The 15603-nt window shown below is 47.8% G+C and overlaps 1 protein-coding gene across 2 annotated transcripts in view; it reads left to right on the top strand.

Moving 5' to 3' along the window:
* The window catches only part of JPT2 (Jupiter microtubule associated homolog 2), a 179718-nt gene extending 166674 nt beyond the window's left edge, over positions 1-13044 (top strand). For both annotated transcript variants that reach the window (XM_050774563.1, XM_050774562.1), the window contains 3 exons: positions 5961-6103; positions 9158-9206; positions 10453-13044. In XM_050774563.1, the coding sequence (XP_050630520.1) occupies positions 5961-6103; positions 9158-9206; positions 10453-10640 (380 nt within the window). In that variant the 3' untranslated portion in view covers positions 10641-13044. The remainder of the gene's footprint in view (positions 1-5960; positions 6104-9157; positions 9207-10452) is intronic.
* The last annotated feature ends 2559 nt before the right edge of the window (positions 13045-15603 follow it).

Below are 15603 nucleotides of genomic sequence, written 5' to 3'. Positions count from 1 at the left end.
TTGGCTGGTAGACTGTCCAGTTGAATAATCGCACAGTGGAGGTTACCTGAATGGCTTTCCCCTGTCTGTACAGGAGGGGAAAGCACGGTCTCTTCCATTCTTAGACGGTTTGAGAGGCCATGCTCAGGTGTCATTGTGTCAGGCAGGTCCTGAATCAGAGCCAGCTCCACTCCCGACCTCACCCAGTTTTGGGGTTACCAATATTTCCTGACCAAATATAGAGGAAAAAAAGCAGTAGATCCAGAAGCTAGTTTTTTCTTTTTTTTTTTTCTGTTTTGAGACAGGGTCTCACTCTGTCGCCCCGGCTGGAGTGCAGTGGCACCATCATGACTCACTGCATGCAGCCTTGACTTCCCAGGCTCAGGTGACCCTTTTTCCTCAGCCTCCTGAGTGGCTGGGACTACAGGCGTATGCCACCATGCTTAGCTAATTTTTTTTGTTTTTTTTGTGGAGACAGGGTTTAACCATGTTGCCTAGGCTGGTCTGGAACTCCTGGGCTCAAGCCATCTGCTCACCTCGGTCTCTCAAATTGCTGAGATTACAGACATGCACCCTTGTGCCCAGCCGAAGCTAGGTTTGCTGCTTGCCTTGTTTTGTTTTGTTTTGTTTTGTTTTGTTTTTGGTCTGTTTGGTTGCTTTTTTGGATGTAGTTAGAGAAGTGAGTGTTTTTTATTAAGTGACTAATATTCTCATTGTTTCCGGTTTATGAATTTACGCCCAGGGACTCCTGCATGTCCTTTTTAGAAAGGATAGCAGAATAATACATCGCATGCAAGACAGAATCCTAACTGAGGCGTTTCCAGGTGTATGAGTCTGCTCACTTGGCCGCTACTCAGCAGAGTCATGTCTGGAGCTGTCCCTAGAGCGCTGTGTGGAAGGCAGGTGGTACTACTTTGCCCATTCCACATAGTCTCATGCCCGGGGGGAGCCCAGCCCCTTGCAGCTGGTGAGCCAGCCTCCACTCCCGGTCACAGTGTGTGGTGTCAGCTATCATGGCTCCCCATGCCAGGTTCCTGCTTCTCACGGTCCTTCTCACGGTTGTTGCGAGTTTTTCTATCCCTCCAGTGTTCTTCGAAGACAGTTTATGATGTATTATCAAGGGAAGCCTGAAAGGGAAACTGGTCACCACCCAACGAGATCTGGAGTCCTGCCCTCTTTCTACACTTAGTCACACAGACCTAGCCCCACAACCCTCTAGTTGCACGGCCTGATTGAGAAAAGTATGCAGAGGCTGAGTGTGTGTGTAACAGACCACATCATAGCCATCGGACATTTACCAATTCCCATTTAGTGTTTCAGTGAATCTTCAGTAGTCTCTGTGTTCTGTGTTGGTCGCCTGGTTTAGATGTTCCGTGAGGCCGGGCGCGGTGGCTCAAGCCTGTAATCCCAGCACTTTGGGAGGCCGAGACGGGCGGATCACGAGGTCAGGAGATCGAGACCATCCTGGCTAACCCAGTGAAACCCCGTCTCTACTAAAAAATACAAAAAACTAGCCGGGCGAGGTGGCGGGCGCCTGTAGTCCCAGCTACTCGGGAGGCTGAGGCCGGAGAATGGCGGGAACCCGGGAGGCGGAGCTTGTAGTGAGCTGAGATTCGGCCACTGCACTCCAGCCTGGGCGACAGAGCAAGACTCCGTCTCAAAAAAAAAAAAAAAAAGATGTTCCGTGAATTGTTTTTCCTCTTCTAGCATTGATGACTGACATCTATGAATTGTTAATATTTACCAGGGGCTGTGCTAAGTGCTTTGCATGTGTATTTTTCATTTGGTCTTTGCCGTAACTAGGAGTAGGTGGTTTTGCTCCTTTCACAGAGGAGGATACTGAGGCTCGGAAAAGGTCACTGGCATGCATAAATCCCAAGCTAGTCAAGTCAGTAGCAGAGCTGGCCTTTGAATCGGGGTTTTTCTGACTCCAGATTCCATGCCTTAAACTGACCTCCTGAATGTATCCACTGGGATAAATTTTTCAAAATGGAATTGGTGGATCAGATGGTATATGAGTTTAAAATATGGATAGATATTTCCAACCAGTTTTTCAAGGCATTGCCCGGTGTTTACCTATCTTGTGTATGTGCTTATTTGCACCAATAGTATTTATCTTTTAGTTTTGCTTTTTAAAACAAATCTTGTAGGCCAGGTGCGGTGGCTCATGCCTATAATCCCAGCATTTTGGGAGGCTGAGGTGGGAGGATTGCCTGAGCCCAGGAGTTTGAAACTGGCTTGGGCAACATAGCGAGGCCCAATCTCCCAAATAAATAAATGATATTTTTAAAAACAAAATAACACAGAGCCCTTGGAAATCGAAAATCTAGCAGGAGGAGAAAACATCTCTCGAGGTTATATTCAATTATTAGTGAATTTAGGCATGTTTTCTTGCTTCAAAGCTGAATTTATTTTTCAAGTAAAATGGTAACAGACATATGCAGTACGACCTCCTAGTTAAGAAGGTCAGAAGCAGAGGTTCATTGTTTAGGGTTGCACGTATACGTGGTAAAAATGTTTGTGGTTTCCACAAAATTGAGGCGTGTGGTAACCTTGGGTGAGAGGGAAGGAACGCAGGAGTTTCTGGGAACGGGCACTGTTCTCAGTGACCTGGGCAGTGGTTACCTGGTGTCTACCCTGTAGTTATTTGTGATAGTTAATGTCTTACAGACTTTTCTGTGTTATCTTTCACAGTTTATTTTTTTTAAATGAGTGGTGTCTTTGGCCAAAAACTATCTTCTATTTTAAAAAGCTGGAGTCATGTTTAAAAAAAAAAAAGTAAGCTGTTGTAGCACAGCCAGGAACGATGCAGTGGGGGCTGGGGGTTGCACACATAGTTTTCTCCGCCCCGCCCCGTGGTCCTGACGCGCTTGTTGACACAGCCCCGCAGCATTGCCAAGGGCTTACTCAGCAGGCCAGGACTGTTCTAACCACTTCACCTGAATTTACTTGTTTAAGCCTCACCGGTGACCCTAGGTAGGTATTATTATTTATTACTTTATTTTGTTTTGTTGGTTTTTTGAGACAGGATCTCAATGTGTCACCCAGGCTTCAGTGCAGTGGCAGAATCACAGCTCACCGTCTCCAACTTCTGAGCTCAGGCAATCCTCCCACCTCAACCTTCTGAGTAGCAGGACCACAGGCTAATTTTAAAATGTTTTTGTAGAGACAAGGTCTTACTTTTTTCCCAGGCTAGTCTTGAACTCCTGGACTCAAGCAGTCCTCCCACCTTGGCCTCCCACTGTGCTAAGATTACAGGTGTGAGCCGACGCACTTGGACTGTTTGTTACCTTTTTACAGTTAAGAAGATGGAAATGAAAGAAGGTTGACATAACTTGTCCAAGGTCTCACAGTTAATGAGCAGCTGAGCAGAGACTCTGACCCAGGCAGTCTGGCCACAGGACACTCTCCCCACCGTGCTGTGCTGCTTTCCCTGGCCAGGGGTTTCAAGCTTGGGGACTGTGGGTCCCTGGGAGGTCCATGGCTGAGGTTCAGAAGGTTTATAAACACCATGAAGTCATATGAAAAATGTACACATTTTTCTGCAGGGCGAGTCCCACATATCGCCGGATGTTCTGTTATCACCTGCAAAAGGCAGACACACTCCCGCCCGAGCCCCCACTTGCTGTACTGTGTTACAGTCCTCCTTGTCAATGCGCTCTGTGCTCCTAGAACTGGTGTCCCAGAAAGCCACCCTGCTTTAGGCCCCACCCCCGCAGTGGGGCCCTCAGGAGGGTCTGAAGATGAGCAGGTGCACAGACCCCCAGCCGAGCCTCATCTCCACACAAGCAGGCATGGGCTCTTCATCTGGTTGCTTCTGTGGAGCAGTGTGGATTGTTAACACTAGGAAGTAACCGTTAAAAATGTATTTTTTTCCTGTAACCAGATTGCTCTAACTATACACTGTGTGTGAAAAAAGTTGTAGTCCTGCTAAAAGCTCCTCTATCCCTGCCTATATAAATGAAACTCTAATGTCCCTACTTCAGAACACCGACTCCATTCCTTTGGACTCGGTGTTTCCAGGTGGGCTGTCCTCAGTCATTACACATGAATAAACTCTCTTTAAGTTAAATAAATCAATTTACAAAATTTAATTTTTCGAGAACAGAAAATGCAAAAGATCGGCCAGGCGCGGTGGCTCACGCCTGTAATCCCAGCACTTTGGGAGGCCGAGATGGGCGGATCACGAGGTCAGGAGATCGAGACCATCCTGGCTAACACGGTGAAACCCCGTCTCTACTAAAAAAATACAAAAAACTAGCCAGGCGAGGTGGCGGGCGCCTGTAGTCCCAGCTACTTGGGAGGCTGAGGCAGGAGAATGGCGTGAACCCGGGAGGCGGAGCTTGCAGTGAGCCCAGATCGCGCCACTGCACTCCAGCCTGGGCGACAGAGCGAGACTCCATCTCAAAAAAAAAAAAGAAAATGCAAAAGATCAAAACTCTGTAAACAAAAAAAGGAGACTGTGTTAAGCAGTGTTGATCCCCTGCATTCCCGCAGTCCTGTGTCTTCACACGTGTCGGTATCCCCTGTAGGTAACCGCTTTTCTTCATATAAAAGCAAATAAGAACACCCCCCGCTTTTACATGAAAACATTGCATGCTGTATGGATGGTTTGCACCCTTGTGTTTTCACTGGACAGGGCGTATAGATACCTCTTTATGAGTGCATAGAAAATAAGGTTAACGGCCGGGCGTGGTGGCTCACCCCTGTAATCCCAGCACTTTGGGAGGCCAAGGTGGGCGGATCACGAGGTCAGGAGATCGAGACCATCCTGGCAAACACAGTGAAACCCCATCTCTACTAAAAATACAAAAAAAATTAGCCGGGCGCAGTGGCGGGCGCCTGTAGTCCCAGCTACTCAGGAGACTGAGGTAGGAGAATGGTGTGAACCCGGGAGGCGGAGGTTGCAGTGAGCTGAGATCGCGCCACTGCACTCCAGCCTGGGCGACAGAGCGAGGCTCCGTCTCAAAAAAAAAAAAAAAAGAAAATAGGGTTAACTTGTTTATTTCCATGCCAGGCACTGTTGCAAGCATTTGACATATGGCTACAGTAACTCACTGAGCTTTCTTCCAGTCCTGTGAGGGAGTCCTTTTATTACCCCATTCCACAGATGAGGACTGGGGGACACACAAAGGCCAAGTAACTTTCACAGGATCACACAGCAAGTCAGCAGAATGCATCATCTTTCCTTTTAGATTGTAAGTTCTTGGTACACCAGGGGCATGATTTTAATGACACCAACCTCCGTTTAGCACTTTGTCAAAAGCGGGTGCTTGGTGTTTGCTGAGTGAAGAGGTGGTCCGTTGGTCCCACAGGGTAGCCATCTTTCTGTAGAACGTTGGGCACAGGTATTTAGGCTGAACATCTATCCCTTAGTCACCTGCTACTAGGAAGTCACATCTTAGATGCACACTTTCATTATGGCTTATCAAGTCACTTACAGTTGGCAACAAAGATGTTACGTGTCTGTAATTTGCAGACATATCTAGTCACTGGAAGTACCGGCCAGAATGAGGTCAGAAGAATGACTAATAAATATTTTCAGGGTGGCAGATTTCCCTTGAATAGGGCATGTTATTAAATTCAAAACTCTATCTGTGTGACTTAAACATTTAGCTGTTTATTTTTAATCTACTGAAGAACTCTTCATGGGTTTTGTGAGGAGCACCAACAGGAAAGCATGAAATGTTCAAAGTTAAGGAAATTCTAGAGGGAAAATCTGCGGTTTGATGCCATCTCACCTCTAGGGCCAGCCTAGATCAGCTCAGTTCTAGACATGAGGGCTGCAGGCAGGCCCCTGATACAGCCATGGTTTTGACATAGGTCTTCAGGGGTTTCGGTCTGAGCATCCTGCCCTGTCGGCCTGGAGCTCAGGGCTGGCACTAGGGGTTACTATGAGAGGAGGTCTGTAAAGCCCTGCAGGTGTGGGGTGGGCTCCGATGGACGTCTGGCTGCTCAGTGTTCTGTGATTGTTTCTGCAGGGGGTAAAGGAAGTGGTATCTTTGACGAATCAACCCCCGTGCAGACTCGACAGCACCTGAACCCACCTGGAGGGAAGACCAGTGACATTTTTGGGTCTCCGGTTACTGCCACTTCACGCGTGGCACACCCAAACAAACCCAAGGTATGGACTGCATTCCGACATGACACAGCAGCAGCAGGTATGCCAGGTACTCTTTCCAAAAAGGCTCCAAGGCAGATGTGACATGTTTTTAGGGAGAATCATGGTGGGTGACGTGGATTGTCCTGGATGCAAAAGCATTAGTCATCGAGTTTGGAAGTTCCCCTGCGTCACCCAGGAAACAGTCCAGCCTTGTGCTGACTGAAGCCGTGGGGGAAGCTGCTCCTGTGCCGGTGGCGGATGCCCACTGCCCACGGGCTGCGGCGGCTCCTCACTGCAGCGCTGTGGGGCGCGGAGAAGAGAGGGAACAGAACGTGCAGCAGAGGAGCCGGGCCCTGTCCGTCTTCCACTCTTCCTGTTTCATCTTGGAAAGGAAAAGCGACAGTTCTTTTTTGATGGGCTTTTCCCCACACGGTTGAGGTCCTCAACTGGTTACCTGTGCAGATTGTCAGCACTTGACTAAAGCGTAGCTGACGCCTCTGACCCAGTAATGGCATCAGTAGAATAAGATAAGTGACCTGGAAAGGAGAGGAACGCCTGAGCAATGTGACCTCGGGCATGGCCTTAGCAGGGATTGATTAGATCTGCAGCCTCCCTGGGCTATGGTGGAGGGCTTGCCTAAGTCCAGTCTCAGCTTCCCTGGGACCAGAGCCTGCACTGCCTTAGCTTGGACATTAGTTTGAGTGGTGACATAACATTTCTAGGGTTTACTGCAGCCACCATTCGTCAGTAAGAAAGGCCAGGATTTATTACTAACATAATTAGCCATATTTTTTAATATGTTTATTCACTTTTCTACCTTTTTTGTGGTTAAAAGATAGGGTCTAGTTCCCTAAAGCAGAAAATTCTTAAAATAAAATTCGTAACCATTTCTGGAGTTACTTAAGCTTAGAAAACTGCTGCACGTTTATCGGTTTATATGCTGGAAGATGGCCCATTGAAGAATTGAAATGGAAATGTAAACAGAAAGGAGAGGACATGACTGGATGAGAGTGTCGCCTGCGGCCAGCCTGGTTTAGATTGCCCTACATCTCTCTTGGGCTGGCGTCTCTGCAGCGACATCTCTTTCCATTGTAAAATCTCATAGGACCCGTTAGACTCTGCTGAGGTTTGGTTGGGTTTTTTTTGTTTGTTTGTTTTCTTTGAGACAGAGTCTCATACTGTCGCCCAGGCTGGAGTGCGGTGGCACGATCTCAACTCACTGCAGCCACTATCTCCCAGGTTCAAGCAATTCTGCCTCAGCCTCCCGAGTAGCCAGTATTACAGGCGTGCAACAACATGTCCAGCTAATTGTTGTATTTTTAGAAGAGATGGGGTTTCACCATGTTGGCCAGGCTGGTCTTGAACTCCTGGCCTCAAGTGATCCACCTGCCTCAACCTCCCAAAGTGCTGGGATTACACACGTGAGCCACTGTGCCCAGCCATGCTGTCTGAGTTATTTTCAAGAGAGCATCTCTTTGGGAAGTATCTTTGGGGGCTTTACTACGAGCTGAACTTTGGCCGGATCAGAAATGTCCTAAAAGTCAGCAATTCGGCCAAGCGCAGTGGCTCACGCCTGTAATCCCACCACTTTGGGAGGCTGAGGCAGGTGGATCACGAGGTCAGGAGATCAAGACCATCCTGGCTAACATGGTGAAACCCATCTCTACTAATAAAAAGGACCTGGGCGTGGTGGCGGGTGCCTGTAGTCCCAGCTACTCGAGAGGCTGAGGCAGGAGAACTGCTTGAACCCAGAAGGCAGAGGGCGCAGTGAGCCAAGATCACGCCACTGCACTCCAGCCTGGGAGACAGAGTGAGACTCTGTCTCAAAAAAAAAAAAAGTGAAAAGGCAACCCACAAAATGGGAGAAAATATTTGCAAATCATATTTGATAAGGGGTTACTATCCAGAATATATAAAGAATGCCTACAACTCAACAACAAAATAACAAACCCAATTCAGAAATGGCAGTAGACTTGAATATACATTTCTCCAAAGAAGAGATACAGGCAGCCAAAAAAACACCTGAAAATATGCACAGTGTCATTAGTAATTGGGGACATGCACATCAGAAACCCATGAGATGCCAGTGCATGCCTGCTCGGATCGTGTGATGTAAAAATGGAAAATAAGAGTTGGTGAGGATGCGGAGAAACTGGAACCCTCATGCAGTGCTGGTGGGAATGGAAAAGCGTGCAGTGGCTGTGGATACTGCCAGTTCCTCAGAGTTGAACAGGATTACCACATAACCGAACAATTCTGCTCTTAAGTATGTACTCAAAAGACTTGAAAACAAGGAGTCAAACACTAGATCCTTGCAACAGGATTATTCACAGTAGCCCAAGGGCGGGGATGACTCAGTTGTCCGTCCACAGGTGAATGGGTAAACGACATGTGGTCTGTCCATACAGTGGAATATTAAAGGAATGGAGCATTGACACATGCCACAGCATGGATGAACCTTGAAAATATTATGCCAAGTATTTAAACATTTGACTTTGAGGCTGGGCACAGTGGCTCACGCCTATACTCCCAGCAGTTTGGGAGGCTGAGGCAGGCGGATTACTTGAGCCCAGGAGTTTGAGGCGAGCTGGGCAACGTGGCAGAAACCATGTCTCTACAAAAAATACAAAAAATAGCCGGGTGTGGTGGCTCACGCCTGTAGTCCCCACTACTTGGGAGGCTGAGGTGTGAGGATCGCTTCAGCCCAGGAGGTAGAGGCGGCAGTGAGCCGAGATCACAGCACCGCACTCCCACCTGAGTGACTGAACAAGACTCTTGTCTCCAAAAAAAAAAAAAATTGACTTTGATATTTAAGGAATCATTAATATTTGGAGTTCTGAGGGTGTTATTGTTATTTTTTAGAGGATGTTTTAAGAGCTACATCTTGAAATATGTATGGATAAATGAAATACCACATTTGTTTCAGAATAATCTGTAGAGGGTTTGGGGGGACTGAGGTCAGATGCACAAACATTTTTGTAAATCAAAACATTATATGCCCTGGTTTTCATTGTCCATTTGAATGAGGGTAAAATTTTCTGAGTGAGTCCTGACTCGGTGGTTTGCCTGTTGCAGGATCATGTTTTCTTATGTGAAGGAGAAGAACCACAGTCGGACCTGACAGGTGAGCTTGTGTTTTCTTTCCCTTCTCTTGAGTGGCCTCATTCTTTCTGGAAGAGCTGCTGCTGTGTCCCCTGAGAATGAGGGTCTTTCTCTGCACCTTCCAGGCTACTTGATTAACATAAGCTCGGGTGTGTCCACTGCAGGAGGAGTCAGCATTTGAAGAAGGCTGGGATGAAACCTTGGGACTTTGCGGTCTTGCTCATCAGCCTAGGCCCAGGGCCATGGGGTGGTCTCCCAGAAACGGATCTGTGTAGTGAAGGGCAGGCATCCCAAACTTACAGTGAACTCAAGGCCAAGCGCAGAGCTGGCAGAACTAATCGAGAAGAGAGGGGCCCGGGGAGGGGTGGGGGATGGGGAGGCGGGTGTCTCCATGGTGGGTCACCCCGGGGAGCGAGCCACTGCTCAGGCTGAGCGGCAGACTTCAACTCTCCCTGCGGCTCTTCAGCCTGACTGTGGGCATCGGTTTCTGCCTGTGGGTCTCCATTTCCCTTAATTAATGACCAAGATTTGTGGGATTTCATTCACCTTGGAAAAGTCCAGGGTAACAGCCACAGGGCCTGCCTTTGCCTCACTAAGCCCTCGGCTAGGACACATTTGTTCTCCTCCTCATGGTCACTCTCAGGGAGCTTGAGATGGAAGAAACGGTGTCTAACAAGCAGTATGAAGAAACAATTCACTTAGGAAGAAATCTAGGAGTATTTATAGTAGCAAGCCCCAACTTTATGCCCATTTCAAAACTGCATCTGCTAATTGCAGTGAGTTGTTTTGGTACCAGATGAAAAGCCTGTCTGTATTGTCTTCCCTTTCCCAGTTACAGCGTGAATTTCTTTTTTTTTTTTTTTTTTTTTTTTTTTAGGCGGAGTCTCGCTCTGTCGCCCAGGCTGGAGTGCAGTGGCGCGATCTGGGCTCACTGCAAGCTCCGCCTCCCGGGTTCCCGTCATTCTCCTGCCTCAGCCTCCGGAGTAGCTGGGACTACAGGCACCCGCCACCTCGCCCGGCTATTTTTTGTATTTCTTAGTAGAGACGGGGTTTCACCGTGTTAGCCAGGATGGTCTCCATCTCCTGACCTCGTGATCCGCCCGTCTCGGCCTCCCAAAGTGCTGGGATTACAGGCTTGAGCCACCGCGCCCGGCCCAGCGTGAATTTCTTGCAAGTTGCTCTATGACACACTGTTTATTTCCACAGCCTGCCTGTCAGGGTTACGGGTTGCCTCTAACGCGATGGTGTGCTAACTTTGTGTCCCACAGCAGCAACAAGCATCCCAGCTGGAGCACAGCCAGGTGAGAAAGGCAGCGCCAAAGAAGCAGGCCTCGCCAAGGAGCAGGAGCCCACGCCCACAGTCGACAGCCATGAGCCCCGGCTGGGACCGCGGCCTCGCTCTCACAACAAGGTCCTAAACCCACCGGGAGGCAAATCCAGCATCTCCTTCTACTAAAAGAAGCCACTGCTCCACCCGGAGCCAGACCAGAAACTCAAGAGATAGGGTAGCAATGTTTTCATTTCCTTTTGCCCAAATGAGCGGGGTGGGAAGAGGGTTAGTCGTGTGTGAGCCTGGCTGCTCAGCGTCTCCACGGCCGTCTTGAGAGCTGCCTGGAGACCCGTGCCTTCCAGACGGCTGGGAGGTGCCTCTGTGGGGATGAAATGGGGCACCCCTAACCATCGCTCGTGTGTAGGCCAGGTTTGAGAGGAACTGGAAGGGGGGTGAGGGTGGGGAGGTGGGGCAGGGCATGGTCCTTGGATCAACAGTCTGCCAGCTGACTGGATGTCTAGGAATGACTGAAAGAAACCAAAACAACCTGTCTGCCGCTGCTGTTCAATGGAGGAGGCGTAAGCAGAAACACTAACAGTATATTGCCCTCTTAGCAGAACGGCTTCCATTCTGGAGATCACGGCTGCTAAATCCAGCGTCCCCACTTCATTTTACCCCCAGCGTATTTGTTCTGCAGTCTTTTCTTGAAACATCTTGATTGCTTTTCCTCGGCAGCTTTCAAAAAACCAAATAGTTGTTATCTGTCTTCTGCTTTATGGAAGATCTTTTTGGTGCCCTGACCCTCTGAAGTGCCCAGTTCCTGCCATCTGAAACCTCGGCCTGATCTGATCTCATGTCAGAGGGCTGGTCTTGATCCTTTACATGCCAGTTTTGCCTGTGAGTTCTTCCTTTTTCCCTCTTATCAGCCTTAAGTCTAGGCCTCTGTTGTTCTCCAATGAGGTGGACAGTTCCCTTCACAAGCCACAGTTCTTCCCATAAATGAGGCCTACTGACCTCTGCGGGACTTTCCAAATCTATTCAGATACATATGAGTAAGTGGCTTATTTAAGTTCTTCCTGTGTCTGTCTTTATTCCTTAATTGGTTGGTGGAAAGAAGAGATGCTTGGGAACCTTGGGTTCTTAGGTTTGAATTCTTTAATAATATCTAAAAAGCTATTTTTAAATACCAGCTTTACATAAATGATTGTTGACTCTGGTCTGTTTCTGACACCTTTCCAGAAAAAAGTCAGTTGTTCAGGTACACCAAAGAGGAAGAAGAGCTGTGTAGGCCACCCTCTACAAAGCTTTATAGAACCTCTGGATCTAACTCACAAACAAGCTTCCGGAAGAGACTACAGACCTTAGGCCAGGAGATGAAAGAGTTCAGTAGCAAAGTCACACCTGTCCAATTCCCTGAGCTTTGCTCACTCAGCTAATGGGATGGCAAAGGTGGTGTTGCTTTCATCTTCAGGCAGAAGCCCCTCCCCATCTCCCTAAAGGGCTGCAAGCTCAGTTCTCATGCTCTCCTTGGGTGGGCATCTGTTAACAGAGGAGAATGTCTGGGTGGTGGCAGCTTTGCTCTGAGTGCCTACAAAGCTAATGCTTGGTGCTAGAAACATCATCATTATTAAACTTCAGAAAGGCAGCAGCCGTGTCCAGTGAGGCTCACGCTGCCTCAGTGCTTAAGTGCCTGCAGACGCTGCCTGCCAAGCTCCCCTTCCTACACCTGGCCCGCTGAGGGGTCTGCACAAGGCTTTGTCAACCAAAGACAGCTCCCCCTTTTGATTGCCTGTAGACTTTGGAGCCAAGAAACACTCTGTGTGACTCTGCATACACCTCATGTGGTTTAGCTTCAAAGTCATTGATGCAACTTAAAAGGAAACAGTTTAATGCTGGAAATGAACTACCATTTATAACTTTTTTTTTTAATTGAGAAAATGATTCACGAATTCCAAATCAGATTGCCAGGAAGAAATAGGACATGACCGTACTGGGATCTGTGATTCTCCCAGCCCCTGCTGTCCACTAGGTGAGAGGAAAAACTCTTTACTTCTGCCCCTGGCAGGGACTTCTGGGTGATGGGAGAAACCAGAGATGGGAATGAGGAAAATATGAACTTTAGCAGAAGCCTCTGGGCAGCTGTGACGGAGCCCCTGACGTTACTTTTCTCGCATCTGTCCCGCCTTCTTTCCCTGTGCGAGGCTGTGGGGCGGGATTCAGAGTGCTTAGTCTGGTCACTGGGAGAAGAGGAGTTCCTGCACATGCAAGTCCTGCTCTGTGGCTGTCATTTGCATTTGGAAGGTGTTCTGTATGTCTGTATGTTGGGGACTGCCTGTATTTGGAAGGTTTAAAAACCTAGCATCCTGTTCTCACCCTCTAAGCTGCATTGAGAAATGACTTGTCTCTGTATTTGTATTAAGCCTTAACACTTTTCTTAAGTGCATTCGGTGCCAACATTTTTCTAGAGCTATACCAAAACAAAAAGCCTGTACTCACATCACAATGTCATTTTGATAGGAGCGTTTTGTTATTTTTACAAGGCAGAATGGGGTGTAACAGTTGAATTAAACTTAGCAATCATGTGCTCAGAGCCTTTGCTGTCAGTTGTGTGTGTCCCTTACAGTCCCTTCCCCCACAGCTCTTCTTGCTGAAAGGGTTTGCCTGTTTTGTTGTTTTGCATTTAGCCAGAGGATGCCAAAATTAATGTTCTCAAAGCTTTGAGTACAATAATTGGGGGAATAAGCCAGTTTTGTTTTCTGTTTCTGTAACTTAAGTGAAGGGTTTTTTCCCCCTTGTATACCACTTGTCCTAACATATCTTTAAGGTTTTGAACCTGCCTCTGGCCTGGCCTGCAATGCATAGGTGAGGAGAAGCAGAGAGCTTGTCATGTTCAAGTCCTGTCAAGAAAACAGGTGGGCATGGTGGCTCGGGCCTCTAGTCTTTGGGAGGCCAGGGTGGGAGGATTACTTGAGCTCAGGAGTTTGAGACCAGCCTAGACAACATACTGGGACCCTGTCTCTACAAAAAAAACTTTTAAAATTAGCCGGGTGTGGTGGTACATGCCTGTAGTCCCAGCTACTCTGGAGGCGGAGACAGGAGGATCACTTGAGACCAGGAGGTTGAGGCTGTAGTGAGTGATGATCATGCCACTATACTTCAGCCTGGACCACAGAGCAAGACCGTGTGTCAAAAAAAGAAAAAAAAAATTGAGTTTCTTTCCTTCTGATGTATTAGCTGTTTTCATATGTCCTGAGACATACTTAATATCCTTACAGGCATTATGTGGATTCAGGGTAAATGTCTCAGACTGTGAGCCTGAGAGTCCCTCTCTAGAAGGCTCCACACCATTCTGCCTGCTAGATCGGGGCCAGATGAGATTAAAGTCAACGCTTGAGAAAGAAAACCAACATGCATTAACTGAAACACCATTTCCACTTGTTCATCTACAGGGTGTAGAGCGAATTCCAAGAACCCGGCTAGGCAATGACACACTAAGTTTCCTATTTCTAGCGGCTGCCAAAGCCATCAGCAAGCATGGAAACCTCTGAGAGTCTCAACTCCTCTGTCTCCAGAGGCCTGGCACTGGCGAAGTCTAGAAGGATGCAGGGTGGTGCCACCTGGTACAGGGTGAGGGTGTGAAGAACAGACCTCGAAGGGTTGCCACCGCAAGCCCCGCGCCTTGTCCAGGAATACACAGGCTCTTTTGATGGCAGATAACTTTGCTGTATGATCTTTGTGGTGTGCCTGGTGGGTCACACCCTGTGAGTGTGTAGATGCCTCGTCCCGTGCTGGCTGCTTAATTTCTTCTGCACTCATAATCCTTACCATCTTGAAGATCATCATTGAAATATTCCGGTTTTATGTGTGGCTACAAAGTGCTATCTAAAGATGCTCTCTAAAACTCAACTCACGAAGATGAGAGGAACATCACAGGGAACTGTGTGACTTCTTAGCAGGCATTAGGGCAGATACTTAGAAATTAAAGCTGAATTTTAGAAACTTACATCTTACATTTTACAAGCCTATCTTACATTTTAAGGTCTTTTAATGAGAAAAAGTTGCATCCCAAATAATATTTCCAAATCTGAAAGGAAGTCAACTCCTCTATTACTAGAAGTTCTTTCTTTTTTTTTTAAACAGAGCCATTCTGTCAGCCAGGCTGGAGTGCAGTGGCACAATCTCTGCTCACTGCAGCCTCAACCTCCCAGGCTCAAGTGATCCTCTCACCTCAGCCTCCCAAGTAGCTGGGACTGCAGGCATGCAGCACCACGCCTGGCTGATTATTATTATTTTTTATTTTTATTTTTGGTAGAGTCTGGGTTTCACCTCCTCGGCCTCCCAAAGTGCTGGGATTACAGGTGTGAGCCACTGTGCCCAGCTGTAAGAGGTTCTGATTCAGCACCGCCTTTCAGGAGCAGGCCAGCTGTGTGATTCCATAAGCGTTGAGAATTACCCAGCATATCATCTTGTTATAATTTCATTGTTGTAACCAACTTCAAGTAACAAATCTGCCCAATCATAGTAGTGATAATTAATCAATTGAGTTGATGGCCAAGTCTGTTGGCCTCTCCCTGTGGTAGCAGTGCTCCTGGTGTGCTACCTCAGGAATTCAAAGGGCTCAGATTTCTCAAAGGTATAAAGCAGAAGCTTTAAACATCCCCCAGAATGCAAGCTTGCTCTAACTTACTCACCAGGAAGGATTATAGATTACATCTGTTTGCCCAGCCTCGTCATTTTCACTTTATAGAACCTCACAACTCTCCATAGCCTTTATTGCACGTTATTTGCTGGAGATGGTGCCATGTGCCTTTCATGGATTAGCTGACATTCCTAATAAGCTGGATATTTTAGGCTGTTTTGCAGGCTTAGAAATGAAGATTTGGGGCCAGGTGCGGTGGCTCACGCCTGTAATCCCAACACTAGGAGGCTGAGGCGGGTGGATCACCTGAGGTTGAGTTTGAGACCGGCCTGACCAGTATGGTAAAACCCCGTCTCTACTAAAAATTAGAAAAATTAGCTGGGTGTGGTGGCACGCACCTGTAGTCCCAGCTACTCGGGAGGCTGAGGCAGGAGAATGGCTTGAACCTGGGAGGTGGAGGTAGCAGTGAGCTGAGATGGCGCCACTGCACTCTAGCCTGGGCAACAAAGT

This window comes from Macaca thibetana, chromosome 20 (genome assembly GCF_024542745.1).
Source record: "Macaca thibetana thibetana isolate TM-01 chromosome 20, ASM2454274v1, whole genome shotgun sequence".
Lineage (NCBI taxonomy): Eukaryota > Metazoa > Chordata > Mammalia > Primates > Cercopithecidae > Macaca > Macaca thibetana.
Note: the sequence above shows the minus strand (reverse complement) of the source record. Positions and strands in the feature narration are given on the sequence as shown.